This window comes from Saimiri boliviensis, chromosome 15 (assembly GCF_048565385.1).
Source record: "Saimiri boliviensis isolate mSaiBol1 chromosome 15, mSaiBol1.pri, whole genome shotgun sequence".
NCBI classification, from domain to species: Eukaryota; Metazoa; Chordata; class Mammalia; order Primates; family Cebidae; genus Saimiri; species Saimiri boliviensis.
This window is the reverse complement of record NC_133463.1, coordinates 90,413,696-90,441,045: the sequence shown is the minus strand read 5'-3', so window position 1 is coordinate 90,441,045 and position 27,350 is coordinate 90,413,696. Positions and strand designations below refer to the sequence as shown.

Below are 27,350 nucleotides of genomic sequence, written 5' to 3'. Positions count from 1 at the left end.
AGGCGTAGTAGTGGGCACCTGTAATCCCAGCTACTTGGAGGCTGAGGCAGGAGAATCTCTTGAACCCAGGAGCTGGAGGTTGCAGTGAGCCGAGATCATGCCACTGCACTCTAGCCTGGGTGACAGAGCGAGACTCCATTTCAAAAAAAAAAAAAAGAAAGAAAAAAAGTCTGACTCTCCTGGTGAAGGTGGAGGAGCAGGGTCCTGTCCTGTCCCCCGCTGCCTGGTGGGGAGACCCAGGATGATGCCTTCGGTTGGTCCTGGCCTCCAGACACGTGGTTCCCATGCCCGCTGGAGCCTTGGGCAGAGCTGCCTCCCTGCCCACTCTCCTCTGGCCTGCGAGGTGGCAGGGGCATTGGGAGGGTGTCTTGGTTCGTTTGTGCCTTAATGACAAATTCCTGGGGCTGGGTAATTTCTAAAGAGGAGAGATTTACTTCTCAAAGCTCTGGAGGCAGAAGGTCCAAGGTCTAGACGCCCGGTCTGGTCTGGGGAGGGGCTTCCTGCTGCGTCTTCCCATGGCAGAAGGCTGAGGGCAAGGGGGCAGTGCTGTGTGCAGCCTCGTAAGGGCCTTGGTCCCTTAGGAGAGCAGCCTCGCGGCCTCATTGCCTCTCAGTCCTTCATGGTGGTAGCACCTGGGTTTTGGAGGGGGCACATTGCATCACAGCAGAGGTGGATGGGGCAAGGCCTGGTGCTGGGCCATGGGTGTCCCCACAATAGCCCTTTTGCAGGAGACTTGGGATGCTCCTGGGACCCCTGGCTTCACCCTGTTGATGCTGTGGCGGTGTGTCCCCTTCTCTGACCTTTTGGCAGAGAGGTTTCTGGGCAGTACCTTGACCTTCCAATCTGGCTGGTGCCTACCCTGCCTGAGAAATTTCATGCTCCCGAAGTCACCACCTGGCACAGTAGAATGGAGCACAGAGTCCGGCCACAGGACTCCAACTCTGGACGCCCGTGTGGAGTGGCCTCAGCCTGGCCTGCCCTCCCTGGCCAAAGAGCAGGCTGGAGCCCCGGTGCCTGGAAGGAGCCTGCCTGGCGCTGCTACAGCTCTCTGACAGAATCAGTGGGTGCAGATGCCCAGCACGTCAGTCTCTCCTGGGACTGCCAGGGGCTGCCAGGAACTGGGCCTGGGGATGCCAGCCTCTGCCCACACTCCCTCCCTGGCAGCCTGGCTGTCCCCTTCTGGGCTCTCTGCCCTGGGCACACTGCTCAGCACCCCGAGCCCCTGTGTCTGCAGCAGAGCTGGGGTCCACCCTGGGGGAGCAGCTGTGGCCCGGACTGCACAGACTGGGCAGAAGCAGTGTAGGGGCTGTGTCTGTGGGCAGTAGCTGACGTTCTAGCTGTGGGCCAGCCCTGGGCAGCCAGTGGGCCAGGGGGAGGCAGAGGCCAGAGGGTGGGGGGCCTTGGTGGCTTTCGGTGTCCGAGTTCACTGGCTGCCCCCAGGCGGAAGCCAGAAAGCCAAGTGGGGTGACAGCCCCTCCCAGGACAGCCCCCCGGCTGGAGGCAGGGGCTGTGCCGCAGGGTGTGGACCCTACAATGGGTGGGTGGCCCAGACCCCCTTCCGCACAGACCCAGGCTTTGCTGTGTTCTCGGGGAGCAAACAGTGCCCTCTGCCGGACTCTTCAGAGAATGCAGGTGCCCTGGGCCAACGGAGCAGGTTCCTCCCAGCTCAGCCCGGAGGCCGGCGTGGGTCTGGGCAGTGAAGGTACGTGGGAGCCACAGGCTCTGTGTGGGCTGTGGGATGGCAGCGGGGCCAGGGCCAGAGGATCCCGGAGGATCTCCGTCAGGCTGGGTGCAGTGGCCCTGCAGGAAGGTGAGAAGCAAATTTCAGAGGAAAGTGGGGCATGGAGGAAGCAAGGGAGCCCCTGGCAGGGGCCGGGGTGGGGCCTGGTGCCCCTGCAGCAAGGGGCCAGCAGGGCTGAGGGAGCTGCGTTCCCAAAGGCCCCATTCTCACTGGGGGCAGGGGCCTGGGTCCAACTCCTGGGGAGGTGGGTTCTTGGGAAGAGCCCAGGGAATGCAGGGAAAGGCAGGTGTTAGAGGTTGGGCCACGGGACTGACTGGGTGGACAGGGGCCCAGGGCCTGGCAGGGGCTCCCTGAGGCCTCCTGGGGGACGGGGAGAAGGGCCTTGCAGCCTGCCTTCTTCCTCCTTGCCTTCTGTTCCCAGGGTCAGCTCAGAAAAGCTCGCCTCTCCTCCCATACCTCCAATGGCCGCCTTCTGCTGTCCCCTCCCATGGCCAGCCCCAGGTCCCTGTGATCGCCCAGAACACGCCCTGCCCACTCTCCTCTGGCCTGTGCAGTACCAGGGGCATTGGGAGGGTGTCTTGGTCCGTTTGTGCCTAATGACAAATTCCTGGGGCTGGGTAATTGTCTTTTTCTTATAACAAAGGTATTTCTAAGTTATTGGTCTGAGCACATCAGGGAAGGTATCTTAGCTCACTAGAAATCAGATTAAGAACAGAGGTATGAAAGCAAGAAGAGAGGAATCTTCCCAGCTCCCTCTGGTTCCCCGCTCCCAGGGAGACCTTAGTGACCAGCGCTGACCCCTCCGTGTCTACAGGAAGGTGTTGTTGCTTCCTGGGCTCCCGCCAGGCTGATTCCTCTGGGTGGCCGGAGTGCCCGGCACAGGGTGGGCAGTGTGCTTCCTACATGCTGTTCAGAGTGAGCGGAGGCCATGGCCACAGGGACAGATGCTGGGAGGGCGCACCCAAGGGCCTGCAGCAAGTGTGGAAGGTGGACAAGTGTGGGCCAGCAGAGGCCCAAAGGCCAGAGCTCCAGCCTAATATGGACGCTTCTTTCTGGCAGCCAGGATAGGAGGGCCAGACCTGGCCCTGGCCCTGGCCCCGACTCTGCTCCAACCCCAGGCACACACTGAGCCCTGGCCCCGTCCCCTGAGGACCGTATGGAGGGTGAGACCAGGGGGTGGGTGTCCGCAGGTGTGTGCTTTGTTCCTAACCCAGAGAAGTCAAGAGCCGCCTTCCTGCCTCCTCCCCAACGGTGACTCAGTGCCGTCCCTGGCCACACTCCCCTTGTCTCGCCCCCACCACAGCTCCACACCGACGGAGAGTGTATGTCCTCTGGGCGGCAGGCAGCAGTCCTGGGGGTGGACGGGGGAGCTGACTCATTGGAGTGGAGGAGAGGTGTCACAGCTGAAGTCCCCCGAGTTTGGACCCCCAGCCTGTCCAGTTGGCTGCTGGGACAGCACCCAGGGCTACACCTTCCCAGCAGTGGGGAGGGCCCCTGGTCGCCAGAACAAAGGGGTCATAGCCCTGGAGGCAAGGCCCCCACCCTTTACTTCAGGTTCCACCCTCAGAGGCTGTGGGTTCCTGGGCTTTGGTCTCTCTCAGTCGCCAGCTGGGGCCTCTTTACTGCAGGGATCTGGAGGCTGTCCTGAGACGTGGCAAAAGGGACTGGCAGGATGTTGGGAGGTCCCAGGGCGGGGTGGCCCCAGAATGCCCTGCTAGCGGTGGCCCTCAGGGGAAGCAAACTTCTGCCTGGCCTTGTACCCATTCAGACAGCCCCTGTATCGAGGGGCCCTGTGGAGACACTGACTGAGCCCAGGGACTGGGACCCTGTAGAGAAGAGGCACAGATCTTCCTTCCCCCAGGGGTTACTGGAGCTGGGCCATGAATGGGGCAAGGTCATGGTGTTGGAGGGGGCGGGGCTATGGTGCTGGAGGGGCGAGGCCATGGCGCTGGATGGGGCGGGGCCCTGGTGCTGGATGGGGTGGGGCCATGGCACTGGAGGGGAGGAGCCATGGCGCTGGAGGGGCGGGGCCATGGCGCTGGAGGGGCGGGGCCATGGCGCTGGAGGGGCGGGGCCATGGCGCTGGACGGGGCGAGCCCCCTCTCCCCCACAACCACAGCAGCAGCAGCCTCCTCCTTCCAGCGCCCTCTAGGATGCTGTGCCCCCACTCCAGCACCACGGTGCTACCCTCTCGGGCACCACGGCCTCGCCTCCAGGACCATGGCCCCGGGCAGTGGCCATGCCTCACTGGCTGTGAGTGTGGGCGGGGCCTCCCTCGTCACTCTGGGAGAAGAGGGTCTCTGGGTTTCACGGGATGAACCTGGCAAGGGGTGGGGGTGGCCAGACCAGCAGAGTGCGGTGGGGCGCCCTGTGCCCCCACGGCACCGCATCCCTGCGTGCCCCTGACGAGCCTCTGAGGAGAGATCCCATCCTCTCCATTTTCCGCCAGGAGCCTGAGTGAGCAAGGGGCAGAGGCTGCCCTGACCCGAGTACAAGACGGCTGCCGTCTCCCCGCCCTCCCTGCACTCCTCTTTCGCTCGCAGTTCCCCGGGGCATTTGTCCCAGGGCCACCAGGGGAGAGGGATCCGGCCCTCAGACTGCCCAGAAACGCCTGGCGGGGCAGGCCCCTGCCACCTGCCCCTTGCCAACACAGGGCAGGGCGCAGGCGAGCCCTGTCCGAGGTGCTGAAGGAGAGGCGCAGACCCCTCGGCTGCTTTGCTGTTCACTGAGGCTCCAGCAAGGGCCAGGGAGGGTCAGCAACGACTTGGGTCTGAGAGCTGTCCCTGGGCCCCGCTGGGGAGCTGGCGTGTGTGTGTGTATGTGTGTGTGTCCCAGCCTACAACCAGTGAGGAACTGAGGCCTCTGCCAGACGCTGTGTGAATAAGCTTAGAAGCAGACGCCTCCTCAGTGGAACCCTCAGATGACCCAGCCCAGCTGGCACCTCCACTGTAGCTCAGAGCCATCCTGAGCTGAGCCCCTCCCGAGTTCCTGACCTTATCACGCTCGGAGAAGAGGGACGGAAACCAAGAGAGAGTACAAATGGTTCCTGCTGTCTGGCTCTTCTCGGTTCTGGAAAATTTGTTGCACTGACTGGCACAGGGTCCGGAAGCCGCCCTCCACCTCCAGGGGCACTTGCTCAGTGGTTTCATGCCCCAGGGCCCCCAGTGAGCTCAGCTGAAGCTGGCTTCTGACGGAGAACAAAGCCTTGCCCAGCTCTTCCCCTCCTAGTCCTGCTTCTCCTGAGACCCCCTTAATAAAGCTCTTGGACAAAAGGCCTCATGGTAGGCTCCCCTCCCAGGGAGTCTAATGAGAGACCATGGCCGTTCTCAGCAGGGTTGACCGTCGCTCCACAGGATCCGGAGTCATGAGAATGGTCCCCCTCCAGGGTCTGCCTCTGAAATGGTGCTGAGAGGCGATTCCTCGTGAGTCTCTCATGTTTCTGCACATGGCCAAGTTTGTTCTGCTCAGGGATGGACCCAGCACTCCCCTGGCAGGAATGGAAGTGGGGCGGTGGGGGTGGGGCAAGAAGCATCCAGCCAGGTCCTGAGCAGAATAAACTTGACCAACAGGGTTGAAAACCCAGGCCCTGCACCTTGTTCTGCCAGAGCCAGAGGTTGGCTTTCCTTGGGAAAAGGCTGAGAGAGTGAGTGTGGGGAAAGGGGGAGGAGGGGACTTGCCTCCCAACTTGGGATCGAAGCTGAAATCACGGGCCCTGGGTCCCTGCTCTCACCAAGCTGGGAGTGCCGACACCAGCAGAGAGTGGGAATCCTGGGTACTACAGCCACTGGAAGGAGGCTACAGTTGATGGGGCTCCTTTGGGGCACCCACCTGGACCCCAGTCTTCTTCTCTGTGAGGTGGCTGCAGATCCCTGCCCAACTCCCCACTCCCTGGTGTCCCAGTTCTCATGGTGTTTGCCCCTCCCTGAGGCTGAGCCATCCCTGGACCCCTGCAGCTCTCAGCACTTCCTACCTCTGGCAACGGCCTCCTGCGAACAAACCAGGAACTCCTCAATGTCAGGGTGTGATGAGTCACCTGTGCCACCAAAGGAAGTCTTTAATAAAGCATTGTTGAACAAAAAAAAGGTGAATCAACATGAGGGTTCCTCAGTAAGTAAACTAGGAGTGAGCAAGGAATCTGACCCATTATCTGAGGGTGTGGCAAGGGAGCTTGACTCCCTGGGATCTCACACCTTAGAGTCATCTCTTCTCTGATCCCAGGGTTGTAGCCTTCTGGAGCCTCTCGACCCTTTCCTGACAGAGAGGAAAGGGACAGAGCCTACCAGGCTCATGCAGCTGCCCACTGCCCCGGCACCTCCTCATCCACTCCTCAGGAGCCACTCAGGTTTTGTCCTGAAGCCCCAGCAGCACCAATGAGCTCTCCTTCTGGGCTCTGGAGTCCCTGGGGCACACTTCTAGAGTCCATGGAGGGCTGTGCCCCAGAGGTCTGAACATGTCAGATTCTAGGAGAACTACGGTTTGGGCTTATCCATCCTTGGGCCTTAGGAGGGTGGATGAGTGGGTGGGGCAGAGGCTGGGCGGGGTGGGTGGGAAGAATTGCTAGATGGAGAGTGGAAGGTTAGGGGTAGATAAGACGGGTAGATGGGAGAATGATAACACTGATCATGGCATTAATAGTTATACAGATGATGAGTGTGGCCACAGTGGGAGGTTGGGCATGGAGAGTATTGGTGATGAAAGTGATGAGGGTCATATTTGCATTGTAATGGGTTGATGGTGGTGATAAATATAAAAGTGATGGCAATGAAGATTATGTTAATGAAGGTGACGATGGGAAAGATGACCCTGCTAGCGAGGACGATGACAATCGTGAGGATGGTGTTGAGGTGCAGTGGCATTAATGGTAGCGATGATGGTGACAGTGGTGTTTTAGTGAAGGTCATGAGAATGACAGTGGTAGGAATGGTGGTAATCACGATAGTGTTGTTGGACTGATGACGATGATGGTGATGATAATCGTGAAGGTGATGCTGCTGCTGCTGTTAATAATGGTGTTCATGTCACTATCAATGATAGTGATAGTAATGATGGTGATGATGACGGTGATAGTGATGATGATGATGGTGATGATGGCAATGGTGATGGTGCTGATGATGGTGATGGTGACTATAGTAAAGGTGAGGTTTATGATGGTGAAGACAAAGATTACATTATTATCCATCATGGTGTTGATGACGATGGGGTGATGGTGATGGTGATGGTGATAATAGTGATGGTGCTGCTGCTGCTGATGGTGATAGTGATGATGGTGAAGATAATGATGGTGATGGTGGCGAGGGTGATAGGGATGATGGTGAAGATGATGGTGATGGTGATGATGGTGATGATAATGATGGTGATGGTGGTGATGATGATAGGGATGATGGTGAAGATGATGGTGATGGTGATGATGGTGATGATAGTGCTGATAATGATGATGGTGATGGTGGTAATGGTGATAGTGATGATGGTGAGGGTGATAGGGATGATGGTGAAGATGATGGTGATGGTGATGGGGATGATGGTGATGGTGGTGATGGTGATAGGGATGATGGTGAAGATAATGATGATGGTGATGGTGGTAGGGTGATAGGGATGATGGTGAAGATAATGATAGTAATGATGATGGTGATGATAATGATGGTGGTGATGGTGATGTTGATAGTGATGATGGTGATGATGATGATGGTAATGGTGATGATGATGAAGGTGATGATAATGATAATGATAATAGTGATGATGGTGATATCACCATCAGTGGTAATGATAGTAATAATAATGATGGTGATTATGATGGTGAAAACAATGATATTATCCATCATAGTGATGATGATGATGGTGATGGTGATAACACTATCAGTAATAATAGCAATGATTATGATAATGGTGAAGCTGATGCTCATGTGATGATAATAGTTATGATGGTGAAGGCAATGGTGATATTATCTGGGATAGTGAAGATGATGGTGAGAGTAACGACAGTGATAACCACCATGGTGATGTCAAAGTTGATAGGTTGGGGGTGGTGACGAGGGCATTTGTGTCAGTGTTGGAACTGGTGGTGGTGACAGTTAGTTTTGGTGGAGGCAATGAGGGTGTTGGCCAGGTGGGTGTCAGGGGTAATAATGTTGGTGATGACAATTGAATGTCAGGCTCTGAGGCCACAAGTGGACTGGGAACTCTTCTGAAAACTGGCTTAGCGGACTGTCCACAGATTTAGACCATGCCTTCTTCAAGCCCCTACCCCTGCTGTAGGTTGGCAGTGGACATTCCCTTCACTTTCTGAAAGGCTGTCCTCCTTGGAGGTTGTGGGATGGCCTCAGACCCCTCCCTACGAACCCAGAAAGAGAGATCAGGGCTGAGGGCGAGTCTGACCCATTGCTGAGGTGGTTTTCATCTCTTCAGTCACTTGCAGACATTTGTGGGAAAGAAAGTGTTGTTCTCTCCAGAGCCAGGATGGAGTGGAAGTGACAACCCCATTCCTGGATGTTCCACTTGTCCTCAGATTTTACGGTGGGCAGGTGACATGGCTTAATGTTCCCAGTGTCCATTGAAGAGATCTGAGGCCAGAGAGGGAGAGTGACGAGGCTGAGCTCGGAGCTGAGTCCCTGCTCCTCAGACCCCTCTTCCCCAGGACCTCTCTGGGGCAAGCCCACCTTGTGTGGCAGGCTCTTCCCTGACTGAGGAGTCACACTCCTGGATTCTGTGCTCATGTCTGCCCCCTCCTCTTTGGGGTCCCCTCTCTGCCTCAGCAGGCTCACCTGTAAAGGGGAGGGGGTCTGATACCTGTACAGTGCTTCTGCACCGTGCCTTTTCTTGACTGGTCCAGCCAAACGTGAAGAAAGGAGGGTTGAGAGAAGGAGAGAGAGGGAGAAGGAGCCATAAAAAAAAGTCTAATGAGTCACTGGTTCAGCTGGGAAGCGGCTTGGTCTTCCAGGCAGTCACAGAGAATGAGATTCTGTGTGATCTGCCCCTCCCGTTGATGAATAAAGCCATGCAGTAATGTCACTTGGCACTGCCCATAAGCGTGCCACTTTGCTGACTAATTCTTTTTAATTAGAAGCAAGAAGGGCAAAAAAGCATTGTCCTTGGGAAGCTTGACCAGCGTGGGTTTCACTAGGCTGAGCTGCTGCTGCCCTCCCCTGCTGCTGGACTCCTGGGTTTCCTCAACATCCTGGAAGTAGAGCTCAGCCAGGGCTAAGTCTCAGATTCAGGCTGGGTGGTTCTGGGCCCCCTGCTTGGCAAGAGGCTCAGCAAAGCAGCTGCTTTCTCGCCCCTGGTGAGGTAGATGGGTAGGCCACCCACACCTGCCCCCCAGCATGCTCCCTGAGTATCTCCCATGGGGGTTGAGCCAGGCGCTGGTCATCCAGGCATAAGCAGGGTGTGTTCTCTGCCCTTAAGTGGCTCCCGGGCTGGTGGCACCGTGAGCATTCAGGGGTGCTCCAGGTCTGTGGCAGCCCAGGGTAGGAAGCACGCCTCGGAGTCAGAGGGCATCCTCCATGCAGGAACTTGGAGCTGGCCCTTGGTGGACAGAGGAGGCGCCTCAGGAACAGGCATAGTCTTCAGCTCCCTTGAAGTGTTCCTCCTCACCCCCATAACCTCCTGCCAGTCTGCCTGTGCCCAGTGGCTGTCTTGGGCTGGGGGAGGCTTGATGGCTGCGGAGTTTTCTCGATAGGAGACCCAGCTCAGGGCCAGTGCAAACCCACACCCAGTGATAATTGTGGTAATAACAGCTGAACAGTGACGTGGAGCAAGCACTTTGTGTGCCAGGCTCTGCCCAACCGAAGCCTTGCCACCCGCCTGCCAGGTGGGCGCTGTCACCACTGCAATGATTACTACAGCACAGGCAGGTTCTTGATTGTTGCTCAGTAATTAGAGTCGGATGTCAGAACACAAAATGGGTATTTCAGCAAACGCGTTGGAATTCGCCAGACCCCTCAGCTCTGGTAGCCACAGAAAGCGAAACTTCTCTTTAGTGACAGCTGGTTTGAAGAAACAGGGGCTAGAAGCAATGCTCCTCCAAGGCTAAGCCTGAAAAGCCTTCAATGTGGTCCTGTCCTCCACACCCAGCTCTGGGTGCAGGAGCTGCTCCTCAGCTGGGGTTTCATCTGATCTTTGAAGCAAGGTGGAATCTTCCAGAGACTTGGCGACAGAACATCGTCATTCTGATCACTGGTTCAGACACACCGTCCCATGAGTCACGTACTCCTGGGAGACCTGCCAGGTGGCTGGGTGAGGAGATGGGGTGCAGGGACCCACAGCCTAACCCGCTGCCTCTGGAGGGCCAGGCAGCCCATCTGTGATTTTCAGGGATGCCTTATTACAGGAAACAAGGTCTGAACTGGGATATCCTGTTCTTCCTGTGCCTTAGGAAAAGTGGGTTGAAAAACATGCCCACAGACCCATAGCCAGTAATGACTAGGACTGGAATCTGAACCTGAGACTGTCCCCCTTACCCTTTAATCAGCAAAATCCGTTGTCACAAGAAAGCAGCCTGGAATTGGGGTGCTCATGTAATAAAGGTGGTGGCAGTAGGAAGTGGCAAGCACTGTGGTGTGGTGATGGTGACTGAGATGTTGATGATGGAAACAGTGGGTAGTGCTGACAGTGGGGGGTCATGGTTATGGGGTGGTGACAGTGGGGGGTCATGGTTGTGGGTGGTGATAGTGGGAGGTCATGGTTATGGGGTGGTGACAGTGCGGTTTACAGTTATGGGGTTGTGACAGTAGGGGGATCACGGTTATGGGGTGGTGACAGTGGGAGGTCACGGTTATGGGGTGGTGACAGTGGGGGGTCATGGTTATGGGGTGCCAACAGTGGGGGGTCATGGTTATGGGGTACCAACAGTGGAGGGTCACAGTTATGGGGTGGTGACAGTGGGGAGGTCACGGTTATGGGTGGTGACAGTGGAAGGTCACAGTTATGGGTGGTGACAGTGGGGGGGTCACGGTTATGGGGTGGTGACAGTGGAGGGTCACAGTTATGGGGTGGTGACAGTCGGGGGCCACGGTTATGGGTGGTGACAGTGGGGGGTCATGGTTATGGGGTGCTGACAGTGGAGGATCACGGTTATAGGGTGGTGACAGTGGGGGGTCACGGTTATGAGGTGGTGACAGAGGGGGATCACGGTTATGGAGTGCTGACAGTGGGAGGTCACGGTTATGGGGTGGTGACAGTGGGGGTTCACGGTTATGGGTGGTGACAGTGGGAGGTCACGGTTATGGGGTGATGACAGTGGGGGGTCACGGTTATGGGGTGGTGACAGTGGGGGGTCATGGTTATGAGGTGGTGACAGTGGGGGATCATGGTTATGGGGTGGTGACAGTGGGGGGTCACGGTTATGGGGTGGTGACAGTGGGGGTCATCGTTATGGGGTGGTGACAGTGACAGTGAGGGATCACAGTTATGGGGTGGTGACAGTGGGGGTCATGGTTATGGGGTGGTGACAGTAGGGGGTCACAGTTATGGGGTGGTGACAGTGGGGGTCACTGTTATGGGGTGGTGACAGTGGGGGATCACAGTTATGGGGTGGTGACAGTGGGGGGTCACGGTTATGGGGTGGTGACAGTGGGAGGTCACGGTTATGGGGTGGTGACAGTGGGGGGTCATGGTTATGAGGTGGTGACAGCGGGGGATCACGGTTATGGGGTGGTGACAGTGGGGGGTCACAGTTATGGGGTGGTGACAGTGGGGGTCATGGTTATGGGGTGGTGACAGTGGGGGTCACGGTTATGGGGTGGTGACAGTGGGGGTCACGGTTATGGGGTGCTGACAGTGGGGGATCACGGTTATGGGGTGGTGACAGTGGGGGTCACTGTTATGGGGTGGTGACAGTGGGGGATCACGGTTATGGGGTGGTGACAGTGGGGGGTCATGGTTATGGGGTGGTGACAGTGGGAGGTCACGGTTATGGGGTGGTGACAGTGGGGGGTCATGGTTATGAGGTGGTGACAGTGGGGGATCACGGTTATGGGGTGGTGACAGTGGGGGGTCACGGTTATGGGGTGGTGACAGTGGGGGTCATGGTTATGGGGTGGTGACAGTGACAGTGGGGGATCACAATTATGGGGTGGTGACAGTGGGGGTCATGGTTATGGGGTGGTGACAGTGGGGGTCACGGTTATGGGGAGGTGACAGTGGGAGGTCATGGTTATGGGGTGCTGACAGTGGGAGGTCATGGCTATGGGGTGGTGACAGTGGGAGTGTCATGGTTGTGGAGTGGTGACAGTGGAGGATCACGGTTATGGGGTGGTGACAGTGGGAGGTTATGGTTATGGGGTGGTAACTTGGGAGGTCATGGTTATGGGGTGGGTGGTGACAGTGGAGCGTCATGGTTATGCGTGGTGACCATAGGGGGTCACGGTTATGGGTTGATGGCGATGGAGACAATGGTGACAGCCATCAGTGGTGGTGCTGGTGATGACAGTTGCATTGATAGATAGCTGAAGTGGTGGTTGTGATGGCGGTGGTAGGATGGCCTGGGTTGGTGGTAGAGAAATGAGGTTGGCAGAGGTGGAGAGAGCAGTAAGCCTACAAGTGAGATGGTGGGCATGGTGGGGTGTAAGCTCCTGGGTGGATGTGTTGGTGACAAGAATGAATGTAGGGTGGTGGTCACGGTTTGGTGTCGTGTGGAGAGTGTGGTTATGATGGCTGTGGGGGAAGGGGCTGTGGTGGGGTGGTGCTGACGGGAGGCTGTGGTGATGACGGTAGTTGGGATGGTGGGGATGGTGCTGATGATAATGGTGGTGGCGGTGCCAGGAGGCCATGTTGGTGGTGGCGGTAGAGATGACGGTGGTGGTGGTAGTGGCGACAGTTGTGGTGGAAGAGGTGGTGGTTTTGAGGGTGGTGACTGGCAGCAGGGTGGGAGGAAGTGGTTGTGACAATAATTATGGCAGCTCACCAACGGGGTATTCAGCATCCAGGTCAGACCTTGAGCCACTTGTGGGAGGGCAGTAAACCTTGGTGGGCACCCCTCTGGGTGAGAATGGCATCCAGGGTCTGGCCCACCCCTCCCACAGCCAGGAGAGGGGCTCCTTGGAGATTCTCAGCTCCTGAAGCAGCTCCTGCTTATGAAAATTGGGCAACTGTGCATACCCCAGTGGCTATGGGCACACCTTAGCTTTCCACCTTTGGCGAGGGTGGGCTCCCAGGGTCCTGAGGCTGGGCTGGGGGCCCTGGGGCCTCCGTGTCCCCATCCTGTGTTTTGGAGGATAGGCACTGCCTGGGCACTGAGGACCCTCTTGTCTGCCCCCTGGTTGCCCATCTCACCTCTTTCTGTTGGTCTCTGGGTCTCTGTCCTGCATATGGAAAACCAGACTTCCCAGGGCCCGGCTCAGTGTCTGGGGGAGCCTGACCTACAACCTGAGGGTGTCCAGATCTCCTAGGCCTGTGCAGACCCTGGAATGGGGCATCTCAGATCTGAGGGAGGCCTCGGGCAGCAGGCAGGCCCCAGGAAAGCCTGGGGGCTCTGGGAAGGAGGAGCTCCCTGGGATGAGGACGAGGGTGGGTCTGTCATGGCGGGGAGGCCTGGGGAGAAGCCAAACCTGCTCGGGTGCCAAAGCCAAGGCAGGGAGGGCAGGAGGAGAGCTGAGGCTTCAGTCCTGGAGGTTTTGGAAAGGAAAGGGGACTTCTGGCGGGGGTTCAGTCTCCAGGAGTGGGTCCAGGGCCCGCAGAGGCTGCTGGGGATGTGGAGAGGCCCACATTTCTGGAGTTCGGTGGGGCACGCTTGTGAGGTGGGGTGCGGATCCAAGGGTGAAGCTGGAGGGATGGGCACCCCCCCCCCCCCCAGCCTCTGCCTTCTCCCTGGCCACCGGTTCTGGGAACAGGGTGTCTGCGGTGGTGAGACAACTGCCCCATACTGGCCTCACCTGCTCCCCCTCTCCTCTTGAGATCCACAGTCTGTGACCCCTGCCTCCACCTGGATGCCCTGCAAAGGACTGGCCTCCCCTCTGCACACCCCCTTTTCCTGGAGTGAGGAGCACTACCACTGTCCTTAGGGAGGGCCGAGGGCTGGAGCCAGAGGGGGAAAGAAAGGGTTAGAGACCTGCAGAGGGGGACAGAGAGGGACAGTGGGACTGAGAGGCAGGACGGAGACGGAGCGGGGACAGGGAGAGGCAGGGCGGGGAGAGAGACAGAGAGGTGGAGCGCCAGAGACCACAGAGAGGGAGACGGATGGCTGGAGACGCGTGACGGGGTGCGGCCAGCAGGTGGCCTGTGGGCCTCGAAGGCGTCCACTCAGCCCCGGACCCTGGGACAGAGGGAGGCTCTGCAGGACCTAGGCCAGGAGAACAGCCCAAGCCACCAGAGGCCGGGGAGGCTGAGGGCGGCCCGGGGTCCCAGAGCCCTTCCTAGACAGACCCCTGCTGTGAGCAGAGCGGCCCCTGCCCGGCTCCGTGCCCTGACCCAGCCTGAGCCCGCAGCCCGCCTTCCTCTGCCGCCCCTGAGGCACCTGCTCTTCTCTTGGGTGGGGCCCCACCGTCAGGTGCTGCTCTCCGTGGGGGCTCTGGTCTCGGGTCTGACTTGCCCGGGAAGGAACAAATGCATTTTAGAGGATCCAGTGACATTCGAGTTACACAGCCCCTGGAGTGCGGAGCGGGCAGCCTTCCCAGCAGGGCCTCCCTGGCAGTGCATCCCCTCCTCTGCCGTCTTGGCAATTGCTACCCCTCGGGGCCTCAGAGCTCACTGGCCTGGGAGAGGGAGGAAGGGAGAGGAGAGGGTCCTGCCCAGGCCCCTTTCCAGGGATGGTGAGAGAAGCCCAGGGGCCAGGGTGGGTGCTGACCCCACCCGACCTTCCCTGACCTACCCGTTGCCCAGGCTGCTAGGAGGCTCAGCACCAGCCTGCAGCGAACATCACAGAGGTGGGTGTGCTTCCACAGCAGCTTCTCCACCCCGGGCTCCCCCGGCCCACTCAGGGCTCTGCAGCCCTCTCAGCTGGCCGCACCCTCCCAGGCCCCAGGTTTGCCACCAGATGTACTTGGGACTAAGGAGCAACAGAGGGACATGGGCTCACGGGGGACCAAGATGCGCTATCCCTGGTCCTGCCCACGCAGACCGCCCAGGCTTCTCACCAGCTGAGCCTCCCCATCCAGCTGCCCCGAGGTCAGCGCAGAGGGTTTCCTGAGGACTCCGGCCCTCATCCTGGGAGCAGCAGCCCGCAGCAGGCTGAGGACTGGCAGCCTCAGGGCCGGGAGAGCGTGGGTACGAGTAATGGCTCCGTCATCACTGTGTCCCGGGTTCCCCAGCACCCCCTAGCCATCTCTGTGCCTCAGTTTCCTCATGTGAAAGTGGGGTGGCACCGATCGCCCTCCCGGCTGTTCTGAGACTCAGGGAGATCCCCAGCATGCAGCAGGCCCTCCTTTTCTCCCACAGGACCTCTGCCGCCACCTGCTTTTCCAGAAGCACACAGGGCAGTGGGCTCCCCACCCCAACCCCCGGGCCAGGAAGGAGACCCTGGTAGGAGGGACCAGTGGCCTGATCGCTGGGTCTAACACAAATGAAAGCAGAGGCCCTTTGTCCAAAAGCAAATCCAAATTGCACTGCGCTAAACCCAGCACGGCCCTTCTGAGCTCAGGGACCAGCGTGACCCCCCAGGCTGCCAGCCCTGTGTCCCCTCACCTCCCACTGCTGAGTCTCACGAGTGAGCTGGGAGTGCCCAGGGAGATGTGGGCACCTGGCTGGCTGGGGACGTGGTGCTGAGACCTGGCGAAGAGGAGGCTCTGGCCTCTGGGTCTCAGCATCCTCCTCATCGCCCAGGGCTGGCGAGGCCATGGGAGAGAAGCTGCCTGACTCCCAGCACCTGCCGCTGTTCAGCCCGTGAGGCCCGTGCCACACCCCACACAGAGCCAGCTCCCTCTGCCAGGGAAGGGTCCCTTGGAATCTGTGGGAACCTGAAGGGCCACTGGGCAGGGCCAGGACCTCTTGGGTGAGGGTCATCTCCCGCTGGCCTCCGCTGCCTGCCCCTCCTGGGCCCAGTGCCAGGGAAGGCGAGTCCGGGGAGCACAGCAGCCCACGGTGTTATACAGGAGCGAGGGCGGGGCTTCGTGGCCCCTGACCTCCCAGCCGGGTCCGGGGTCAAGCCCCAGCTGGCAGGGCTGGGGCTGGGCAGGGGTCCCTTCAGGCCAGCACCTCAGAGAGCGGGCGGCGGGCGGGTGGCGCAGAGCCTGCATGCGTGAGGAGCTCCTGGCCGCGTCACAGCTGCGCTATTCTCAGCCTCTCTCCTTTTATGGCTCCGGAAGTGAGCTAGGGATGCTGGCGGTGTGGCTGGCACTGGGGAGAGATTTAAATGGAGAGGCAGAGAGCAGCAGGAAAGCGCAGCCACCAGGGTGGGGGCGGCATGCCGTCCTGGATGCCACCCCCTCCCTGGCACGGGCATCCTGAACCCCCGGCTCTGGGGGCGTCTGGCCTGGCCAGCTGGCAATGAATCCTTTGTCCTGATTTTGGGGCAGCCACCCTCGGGGTTCCTGCAGCACGATCCGGGCCAGGTGGGCGTCCAGGGAGGTGTGGGGTGGGCACACAGCCTGGCTGGGGACCCAGTGTGGGGGAACGCCAGGCTCCAACCCCCCCAGGCCAGGCCCCAGTGGCTCCTGGCAAGTCCTCCTCACATTTCTCCCCAGTTCCATGCTGGCAACCAGGCACCGGGGACCCCCAGCTCCCCTTTAGCCCTGGCCGCCTAAACAGTCCTCAAACACAGCAAAGCCACTCCCCTCCAGCCCCCACTCTCCCCCTTTCTTCCTCCTTCCCACCAGCTCCAGGCTGCCATCCTGGCCAAGGTGAGGCAGGCCTGGGACCTATCCCTCCCCCGTCTCCCTTGCCTCCAGCCTCTGCCCTCTTTGGAAAAAGCCCAGACAGTCCCCAGCTCCTCCTTGGTCCCGCACGCTGCCCTCTTCCCAAAGGCTCTTCCTCACCTGCCCACTGCCGGCTGTGCACGGAGGTCAGAGTATCTCCAACGGAGACAGAACCAGGTTCTGTGTGCCCAGGGCAAGCTCGGGGCACACACCAGTAGGTGTGCAAGAGACAGGCCCCCCGGGCCCCCCACTCATACACACATAAACACACACACACTCATACACTCACACACACACTCATGCACACTATCACACACACACACACACACACACACACACACTCCACAGAGACACACAGGAAGACTCCGTTAGTGCTCAGGGACTCCTCTGGTAGCACACACAGGGGAGGCCAAGGCACACAGAAGACTCAATCGACATGGCACGAGGAAGCCAGGAAGGCTTCCCAGAGGTGGCAATGCTGGGATCAGGTTCAGACAGCACTTCAGCAAAGCCAACTCTTGATGCTCAGGTGTTAACACTGGGACATTTGTCAGGTGAACGGGGCTGGCAGGCAGTGGAGTGGATGGGGCATTTTGGGTGGAAGGAGCTGGTGATCCAGGGCCCACGAGCTCCTCCTCACCCTCTGCACACCACCCAAGCTGAGAAGGGCCTCAGCCTCCCTTCAGTCCAGGCTGTCTGCTGTGGACAAGCACCTGGGGCCAGAGAGGTTGAGTGGCTTGCACGAGGTCACCCAGCACGTCGGGCAGTTGTAGGAGGCGCGGAGCCTGGTTCTTCATCCCATGCTCAGACCAGGCTGGAGGCACCCGCTGTGAAGTGCCTCAGCTCTCCTGCTGCTCCCGCCTGCACACCTGTCTCCTCGTGTGCACTCGGGATCTGCTCCCGCAGTGCCCAGATGGCCCTCCTCCTGTGTCCCAGCGTGGGCAGTGCCAGTCAGAGGGGACCAGCCTGATCCCCCCAGCAAGAGCTGCCAGAAGGAAAGAGCTGTGGGTGTTCTTTGGAGAGCTCTGAGGCTCTGAGTGGGGTGACTTGCTGGTGCTGCGGGGGGCACAGTGATGTCCACCTGCTTATTTTGTGGGGTGCTCTGAACCTCCTTGCACTCCACCCTCTCCCAGGGTCATACATCCGTCTGGCCTAGCGCCTGCCAAGCCTGTCTCAGGAACTGTTTGTTGACTGAATGACTGATCACCCCACCTCACTTCCTCGCTGCACTTCCTCAGTGAGGAAACCAAGGCCAGAGAGGGCGTGGGGGCAGAGGGGACTCACCCGTGGTCACACGGGAAATAGGACTGTCTATGGGACGCCTCTGGGAGGTTGGAGGTCTCCCCCAGACCCCAGACGCACTTCCCGCCCTGGCTCTGGCCTTCCCTGCTGTGTGGCTCAGGTTAATCCCTGGCCCTCTCTGGGCCTCGATTTCCCCTTCCGTACACGGCTGGAGTGGCGGTGATGAGATGTGCACGGCCCTTGTCTGCCCATAGTTGACAGAGGCACAGGCTCTTGTGAGCCTGCTGGCCCCAAGGGAATGCTTGTGCAGCTGGGCCAGGCTCGCTGGAAAAATACAGAACTTTCCTTGGAGGCTGGACCGGGAGGTGCTGAGGCAGGAGGCAGGAAGGAGGAAGGAGGAGGGAGGAGGGTCTGGTGTGTGGGGGCCCGGAACGAACAGGCTGCCTGTTCCAGGGACAGGGACGCAGCAGCACAGAGCCTGCCAACGGGAGAAGAGGAAGACAGGAAGGGGCGGGGGGGCCCAGAAAGAAAATGTTCCTGCAGCTCCAGGGGCCGGGGAGGCTGCAGAGGGAGGAGCTTGGAGACCCCTCGGCCCACCTGCCCTGCACGCATTGCCCACTGGTCCCCTGGCCATCAGCTTCACCTTCTGCACCAGTACCAGAGCCAGCCCACACCCTGGGGCCCCTCTCATCCCTCAGGGCCTTTCCCGGCTCTTGGTGCCACCTTGGGAACACCAAGCACTGTGCCCAGCACTGATGGGGTCTCCCAAGGCCCCTGCCCCATTCCACCCTGGCCCCCTCCAGGGGTCTCACAGAGGCTGTCTGAGGCCGGAGGTCGGGCAGGAGGCTTGAAGGAAGAGGACCCCCATCTCTGTCACTGGCCCACTCTGCGGGCTGGGGCAGGTCCTCCTACCCCTAAGGACCCCTGTGGAAGCCGAGGCAAGGGCGTCTCCCTGGGCGGCCAGCAAGAGCAGCTGCGTCCTGATCTCCTCTGCCCCCTACTTTCCCACCTCATGCTTTCTGCCTCCTGGGTCTCTCCCCAGACAGCCCTAACCCCTGCTGTGCGATGCCCATGCTCTGGAGGCGGACTGGGACCCTCACCCCCAGCGCTGCTCTCTGCCTCCCCAGCCTGTCCCCACTGCAGGTGGCCCTCAAGACAGCGATGGCAGGGCTCAAGTGTCCTCGCAGCTGCCTGGACCCAGATCTACCCTCTGCCAGCTGCCCCCGAAACACACAACCAGGTCTGTGCCGCCACCGCAGGAGCGACACCAGGGCAGGCGCTGGACAGGCCTCGTGAGACAGAGGAGGTAGACAGGGCGAGGAAGCCTCTAGAACCCCTCTTGAGGAGGCAAGGGTGGGACCCCCTGGCTACTTCTCAGCCTCCAGAGTGGCACTGACGAGAGGCTCTGGCAGGAACAGCTGGGAGAACCCTCACTGGACCAGGTGGCACGAGGCCAGGGATGAGGCTCCCAGGGCCCCATGGTTCCCAGCGGGCCCTCGAGGCCCTGGCATTGCCACCCACTTCCCTGCTGGAAAGCTGAGCCTCCGGTGAGCAACTGCCCAACGTTTCCTGACTAGACAGGAACAGAACAGGGACCGTTCCACCCTCAGACCCTCACCAATGCCTGCTCCGGGCCAGACCCTGCCCATGCTCAAGTATTCACCTGTGGGTACCACCGGTAGGGTGGTGCAGGGACTCACCCAGGCCAGGCCTCTTAGACAGCCTTGCCCTGTGCCTGCAAGGAAGAGGTCACAGAAAAAGAAGACAGCTGGGTGGGTGTCCAGCCTGGGAGCCCAGCGAGGTCAGAGGTCTGCAGCTCCTGCAGCTGTGGAGCCCTGCGCCGGACAGTGAGGTGGGAGCAAGTGCCGAGAGGCTGGCCATCATGTCTGCCCATGCAGTCTGGCCCAGCAGTGGTCACCCTGAGGGCATGGGGCAGCCTGGTTCTTCTCTTCCAGCCCCACTGGGCAGTGGGTGGTGACAGATAAGGTCACAAGGCCGGGAAGTGGTCACATGTTGGTGGCAGGTGCCCAAACCAACCCCTGAGACCACCGCACCCCTTCCCTGCTGCCCGGCTCCTCACTCCACCCAGACTAGCCACGAGGCCCACACAAAAGGGCAGCAGCAGGAGCCTCGGAACGTGTGCAAAGACGGGGTGGGCGGGGGTGCCCGTGCATGTGCACATGTGTGTGTGCATGTGTGTGAGTGGGGTGGGTGGGCGTGAGCTCTGCCCTGAGGGGCCTGTGTTTGTCTCTCCCTGTTGAGCAGTGCGAACTGCTGGCACCCGGGATCAGCAGGGCCAGCCTGAGGGAGCCGCAGGATGCCCCCGGTCAGCAGCCACCCTGCAAACTCTCCTGGCAGCCCAGAAGGGCCCCGGTGGTGTGAGTCAGCCAGGGCCGCGGCAGTCTGGAGCTGCAGGCAGACAGCCGACTTCCTTCGCTCTGATCAGGGTGGAGCAGGGGTGGCTGGGCACCCCAGAAGGAGAAGGGAGGCCCAGGGCCCAGGGCTGCCCCTGCCTCTCAGAGCAGGTACCCCACAAGCCTCTGGGGACCTAGACGGTGGGGGCTCAGGAGCCAGCACTAATAGGTCCCTCAAGGCTGGTGTGAGCCTGGTGGAGACTGTCACAGCACTCTTAAGGAGGGAGGGAGGGAGGGAGGGTGTCTCCCGTCCCAAGGACTGGACCGGAGGTTAGCAAGGTCTGAGTCTGGGGGCCTCCCTGAGATGGCGCATTTGGGGGGTGTCAGAACCCACCAGGATCTCAGCTGTGAACAGAGCCTAGGGGTCACGGGCCGCCCCTCCCTCCCCTGCCGGACCCCTCTCCTCGGGCAGATGGGGCTCAGACGTACGCAGCAGCTCACCAGCTCGGCTTGGAGAGTGGGGGTCCTCCTGACGTCCTCGCCCAGGTCCAGCCCCCGCCCCTTCCCCAACCTGCACCCCCAGGTCACACTGCTCTGGTGGCTGTCAGGGACAGGCAGGGTTGGGGGTGGGCTAGAGAGAGGCTCTGGGCAGGACCCTGTCATGAGAGGCCCCGCCCCAGGCCGATGGGAGCCAGACTGGCCTCCTTTCCTGAGGCTGCAGTGCGGGGGTTTGGTGAAGCTTCTGGGGTGATAATTGGGCAGCGATTAAGTGTTCCCGGCAGCAGCGGCTGTGGCCTGTCACCTGTCAGCTCAGGCCTGCATTCACAGCCTCTGCAGCCCCTGCTGGAGAGAACTGGGGAGGGGAAGATGGGGCTCTGTGTGACACCCCAATGCTCCCTGCCCACGTGCCATCCAGGACACCAGGATTCCTTACCAAAGGCCTGGCCCCTGCCCAGCCCTGCCCTGCTCCCTGGGCCACCTTGGACACTTGCCCTTCTCCAGGACTGGCTCCCTCCATGCAGGTGAGGAAACTGAGGCAGCTGCACCATCTGTGACCTTGGCTCACATGTCCCCAGTCCTGTCTCCTTGTCAGCTTGCTGATGCCTCGGGTGAGGGTGGCAGCTGGAAGACATTGCTGGCCAGAGGCTGAAGAGCTGTGCCCTGGCATGGACGCCAGGGGCCACACGGGCTTGTAAACCCTGACCGGGCTGGTCCCTGGTCACCGAAGTGCTGGCTCTCACAGTGGCCACACATGCACGGTCAGCGCCCAGTGCCCAGCCAACACCGACAGGCTCAGGCTGGCCTCAACCCAAACACGTGGCCCTCTGTGACTGCCAGCTGCACTCATCCAAGGGTGCTGGCCTCTGCCCACCCCGCAGGTGCCCACCTAGCTCCTCTCCTTGGGATTCCGAAGTAGAGCAGTGGGAAGCTCCCAGAGGCTTCTCTGCCTGGCTCCCCTCCCAGCCCCGCCGTGCCCCTCCACCCTCCCTTCTCTGTCCGCCCACTTACCTTTAATTAGAAATGCCAGGAGAGCCATTTTGGGGGAGCTTTTCCAGAAAGACATTCCCCCCAGGGGCGGAAGGAAGGAGGAGACAGACTGGCTCTGAGGCGACGAGAGGGCTCCCTGGGAGATTGGGGGGGGCTCAGAGGGTGGGCAGAGAGCAGGGATTCCAGCAAGTGGGCACCTGTATGCCCTTGAATGCCTGAACAAGATGGGGTGCGGGGGGAGTGGAGGGCTGAGTGGGGGGCATGAGTGTGTGTGTGGGGGCTGTGAGTGAGGGCATGAGTGTATGGGGTGGGCTTGAGTGGGGGCTATGAGTGTGTGTGCGGGGTGGGGTTAGAGTGGGGGGAATGAGTGTGTATGTGGGGGTGTGTGTGGAGGTATGAGTGTGCAGCCCGTGTGTGTCTAAGAGGAAGAGGGCAGCTGGCGGCAGGGACAAGGTGTCTTGATTGTCAGCAGTGATGTGCTCTCACCCCTCTGGAGCTGGGGAATGGTGCGTTTCACCCGTGTGGGGCCTGGGGAGCATGGGGGACGTCGGAGGACCCGAGACCCATGCCGATCCAGCCAGCATCGGAGTAGCTCAGGAAGGGCGTCCCTCCCCCCACCCGGTTGCCAGGGAGGCAGAAAGGGCCTCCCTCCCGAGGGAGTCTCGGCTTCCGGAGCCCCGCTCCTTATATGGTGCTCGGCTTCCCTCTGCCTCTCGCGCTGCACTGTGCTGCCAGCACCGCCCCCCCCCCCCCCCCCCCGCTCTCTTCTCCTCCCTCCCCCTCTCCTCTCCCTCCTTTCTCCCCCCTCCCTGCCTCCCTGTCTCCCTCCCCTCTTCCATCTCCTTAGAAGTCTTGGAGCCTCTGGCCAGGTCTCTGCTGTAGCTGGGGGCTTCAGGGCCCAGTTCCCCTCACCGGGGGCCAAACGTCCCCTCCACGTCCTCCAACCCCGACTCCCAGGTAGCAGCTGCCAGATTTCCCCAGAAACACAGAAAAGTATTGGGCCTCACCAGAGACCTGGGTGTGGAGGCCTGGGGCGGCCCCGTCCAGTCACTGCCACACAGGCACGTGCCACTCATGCACATCAACGTCAGGCTCTGGCAGAGCCGGCCTGGCCGTGTGTGCCTCACGCAGAGCCCAAGACCTGGACTCAGGACCAGGCAGGGGTGGGTGGGAGCGCAAAGCCACTTCTGGGAGCTCACATTTTTTGTGTGTGTAGAGTTGCGGAGCCTCTGGGCACAGGGTTAGGGGGCTGATGGGGACGGTCCTTGCGGGGCTAAGCTGCACACCCCGCAGAGCTGGGCAGGCAGGGGCAAGGGCAGTGAGGACCCAGGAGAGCAGTGGCCAGCGCAACCCCCTCCAGACTCCCAAGAGAGGCGAGTGGAGAGAAAACCCACCGTGGGACCCCGGGAGGGAGGCAGCAGCTGACAGCCTGCCAGGCGCTGGGAGGGGTGTGGAAGGGGCTCCCAGGGCCCCGCTCAGCCCCTCCGGTCCCCGCAGGCTAAATGAGCCCCGCCACCTGGGGTGGGAGGTGCGGAGCCCAGGGATTAGTCATCCCGGCCCTGCGGAGTGTGCAGGGGGTGGGCCCTCCCGTCCCTCCGCCGCCCAGAGCCGAGTGGGCGCGGGGCGGGGCCTGCAGGGGCGCGGGCGGGGCGCTGGCGGGGAGCCTGCGGCGGAGCCAATGAGAAACGGGGCTCGGCGAGCCGGCCGCCCACGGGCCGCGCTGGCGGCATAAAGAGCCTGCGGCCGGGGCTCAGCGCAGAGCTCGGGCGCCGCGTCCTCCCTCCGCAGCCGAGCGGGACCTGCCTCTCGGGGCGCGCTTCGCCAGCCCCGCGCCGGCCCGCAGCGACAGTCAGGCGCTCCCCGCAGCTCCGCAAGGGACCCAGGCCACCGGGCTCCGCCGCCGGACCCTGCGCCCCCCACCCCGTCGGCCCCGACGAGTTTGCGCCCCTTCGAGCGCCGGCCTCTGCGCGCAGATGGAGCTGGACCACCGGACCAGCGGCGGGCTCCACGCCTACCCCGGGCCGCGGGGCGGGCCGGCGGCCAAGCCCAACGTGATCCTGCAGATCGGGAAGTGCCGGGCCGAGATGCTGGAGCACGTGCGGCGGACGCACCGGCACCTGCTGACCGAGGTGTCCAAGCAGGTGGAGCGCGAGCTGAAGGGGCTGCACCGCTCGGTGGGGAAGCTGGAGAGCAACCTGGACGGCTACGTGCCCACGGGCGACTCGCAGCGCTGGAAGAAGTCCATCAAGGCCTGCCTGTGCCGCTGCCAGGAGACCATCGCCAACCTGGAGCGCTGGGTCAAGCGCGAGATGCACGTGTGGCGCGAGGTGTTCTACCGCCTGGAGCGCTGGGCCGACCGCCTGGAGTCCATGGGGGGCAAGTACCCGGTGGGCGGCGAGCCGGCCCGCCACACTGTCTCCGTGGGCGTGGGGGGTCCCGAGAGCTACTGCCAGGAGGCGGACGGCTACGACTACACCGTCAGCCCCTACGCCATCACCCCACCCCCGGCCACCGGTGAGCTGCCTGGCCAGGAGCCCGCCGAGGCCCAGCAGTACCAGGCGTGGGTCCCCGGCGAGGATGGGCAGCCCGGCCCCGGCGTGGACACGCAGATCTTCGAGGACCCCCGGGAGTTCCTGAGCCACCTGGAGGAGTACCTGCGGCAGGTGGGCGGCTCGGAGGAGTACTGGCTGTCCCAGATCCAGAACCACATGAATGGGCCGGCCAAGAAGTGGTGGGAGTTCAAGCAGGGCTCGGTGAAGAACTGGGTGGAGTTCAAGAAGGAGTTCCTGCAGTACAGCGAGGGCACGCTGTCCCGGGAGGCCATCCAGCGGGAACTAGACCTGCCCCAGAAGCAGGGCGAGCCCCTGGACCAGTTCCTGTGGCGCAAACGCGACCTGTACCAGACGCTGTATGTGGACGCCGACGAGGAGGAGATCATCCAGTACGTGGTGGGCACCCTGCAGCCCAAGCTCAAGAGGTTCCTGCGCCACCCGCTGCCCAAGACCCTGGAGCAGCTCATCCAGCGGGGCATGGAGGTGCAGGACGACTTGGAGCAGGCGGCCGAGCCGGCTGGCCCTGGCCCCCACGTCCCTGCCGAGGACGAGGCTGAGACCCTCACGCCCGCCCCCAACAGCGAGTCTGTGACCAGTGACCGGACCCAGCCTGAGTAGAGGGCAGCCTGGAGCCCCCAGCCTGCCCATCACATCCAGCCTGTGGCTTTGCCCACCAGGACTTTTGAGCTGGGGCTGACTCCTGCAGGGGAAGCCCTGGTCCAGCTGGGTGCCCCCTCGGGCTCCGGCCCGACTTGCACCCACTTGTGTCATCCAGATGTGGGCACCGCACCCAGCAGCAAAGAGCCCTCCCCCCTGCAGGGCTCCGCCCAGCCCCTTCCCTCCGTCTGTCTTCCCGGCCTGGACCCCACCCTCCACACACTCGGGCCATCACACAACACCCCGGCTTCCTCAATCTGCTACAACGCCCAGGCCCTCTGAACATCCAGAAAACCAAGTGTCGGGATGGCAGGGGCCAGCGGCCACCAAGCTCATGGGACACCCCATAGCAGGAGCTAGGGCAGAGCCAGTGCTGAGGGAGCTTCGACTTCCGGCGCCGCCGCCCTCTCCCGGCATCCCCAGAGCCAGCAGACGCCCTCCCTGCCTCCCAGGGCAGCTGGCCAGCCTCGGGCAGAGCGGCCCCCTCCTCCCAGGGGAGAGCGGAAGTCACAAACGCAGCAGCAGCAGACCTGATGTCCTGGTGCCTCCTGGCCCCACAGGTGAGCCCCTGCCCCAAGGTACCACCCACCGTGGGGCATCTGAGAGCTGGCGGGACCCAGAGGCTGTTTTCTAGGAGAGCCCACCCAGCTGGGGCCCCCAGCAAGTTAGCCGAAGGGATGGGGTGGGGGTGGTGTCATGGAGGGGGCATCGGGGAGAGGGGGCCGGGTGGGAGGCAGGGGCAGTTTGCTGAGCCAGCTCTCACATGGACCCGCGCTTTCTCTTCCCCAGCTCCGGTGATTCACACCCGCCTGGAGAAGAATCAGAGCTCAGCTCATGACTCAGCTGTGGCAGGCGGAGGGTCCCAGAGGGGCTGAGTCCTCAAATCCGGCTGAGGCAGCAGCCGGCACCCTCGGAGCCAGGAGAGTGACAGCAGGTAACGGAGCGCCCCCCTCCCACCCAGGCCCCACCATCAGCTGTCCCTGCCAAATGAGCTCCTTCCCAGACCCCAGACACCCGGGTTCCAGGCCACTCTCCAGTACTCGGGCAGCCTGGGAGGCTCTGACAGGGTTGGGGGCTTCAGCCCTGGGAGAGCAGGGCCCTCCGTCATCCCCAGCCCCTCCCTGTGGAGCCTGCTGTCCCGCCTGGTCCCTCACCACCTGCTCTCTTCTTCTTTCAGGTCTCAAGGTTCCCACGAAGTCTTTGCTGCTGTGCTGGGCACCACCCACCCCTCACCTTGCAGGCTGCCCGCATGGGAGGCAAAGCTCCAGGACAGCCCAGAGCGGGGCTACAGAGAGGAGTCGCTGCGGCAGAGGGCAAGAGCCCAGCTTAGCCCTGAGCGCCAGCATGAGGGCCAGGGCCTGCCGCTAAGCCCGCCCCGCTGGCCGCCAGCTGCCCGCCCCCAGAGCCACTGCAGCAGGAGTCGGGGTCCTGCCTCCCGCCCAGCAGGGAACCCCCGCCCGCTGCCAAGCCATCCTCTCTGCCAGAGGCTTTCATGAGCCCCAAGGCTGGGCCCACCGCCCCTACTCCTGCCCAGGAACCCTGAGCCCAGAGCCCAGCTGCAGGGAGGTTGCTCCTGGGGCTCTTCCAGGCCTTCCGCCCCGCCCCGACACCAGCACCCTGGTGCTGGCGGGCCGCTGGCATCTGCAGCCTGAGCAGGCGCTGGCCAGGGCTCGTCGTCTGCCTCGTCCGCTGGGGAACTAGCCCTCGACCACTCTGACAAGTCTTCAGCCCACACCCTGCCAGCCCCACAGATGTTACTTTTACACATAAGCCATAACCAGCCCGCACAGGTTTTGGGGGAGCCCTGGAGCCTGTGGAGACCCTGGAAACCTCACGAGGGTGCGGCCAGCCCTGCCCCCTGCCCCACACAGACCAGGCCTTACATGTCCGTCCAGGCCCTGTGCACCTTACCCCAAAGACAGACTCGTTTTGTAAGATTTTGTTAATAAAACGCTGAAACTTCTTGGAGCGTTCATGTTGCTTTCTTCTACATGCCGGGGCTGGGCAGGAGTAGAGCTACAGACGCACGTCCCTCAGCCCAGAGAGTGACCCCGGAGACCCCAGGGGTGCAGTGAGAGGGCTCTGGCGGCTTGGGGGTTGGGGGAGCGCCAACAGGGCAGCCTCCAGGGTCCCGGGTTCTCAGGCGGAAGCATCCTAGGGGCTCCACGCAGCGGCCCCCGACCCCCGCAGCCCACTAGGCCTGGTCAGCGCCACCTCCGGGCCTGAGGTGGCCATGAGTAGGGGTGACTGCTGACTGGGGGAGCCCCTGTCCATGCTGAGCTGAGGCCTGTCCTTCTGTAAGTCCTACTGGCACGTGGGTGTACAGCTGGGTGCAGGGGGACTATAGCTAGGGCTTGCCCCACACAGCCATCTCAGGCTCTGGCACCCTGCAGACCCAGTCAGTGCAGACCCCGCTGGGGAGGGGACCCTGGCCATTCCTGGCTGCCAGCTCATGAACTTGGTCTCTCTGAGCCTCACTTTCCCCGTCCGCAAAACAGGGCATGCTATCCTGACGATGGTCTAAGCTGAAGAACTT

The 27,350-nt window shown here is 61.6% G+C and overlaps 1 protein-coding gene across 2 annotated transcripts; it reads left to right on the top strand.

Moving 5' to 3' along the window:
- Positions 1-1,629: 1,629 nt before the first annotated feature.
- ARC (activity regulated cytoskeleton associated protein) lies at positions 1,630-26,777 on the top strand. 2 transcript variants are annotated; one of them, XM_074387237.1, is made up of 4 exons: positions 1,630-1,702; positions 18,891-25,374; positions 25,604-25,748; positions 25,992-26,777. In XM_074387237.1, the coding sequence occupies exon 2, from the start codon at positions 23,579-23,581 to the stop codon at positions 24,773-24,775; it is 1,197 nt and encodes a 398-aa protein (XP_074243338.1). In that variant the 5' UTR covers positions 1,630-1,702; positions 18,891-23,578; the 3' UTR covers positions 24,776-25,374; positions 25,604-25,748; positions 25,992-26,777. The 2 variants fall into 2 exon arrangements, with proteins under 2 accessions (XP_074243338.1, XP_003942127.1); XM_003942078.4 differs by lacking the exon at positions 1,630-1,702 and having other exon boundaries at positions 11,537-25,374.
- The last annotated feature ends 573 nt before the right edge of the window (positions 26,778-27,350 follow it).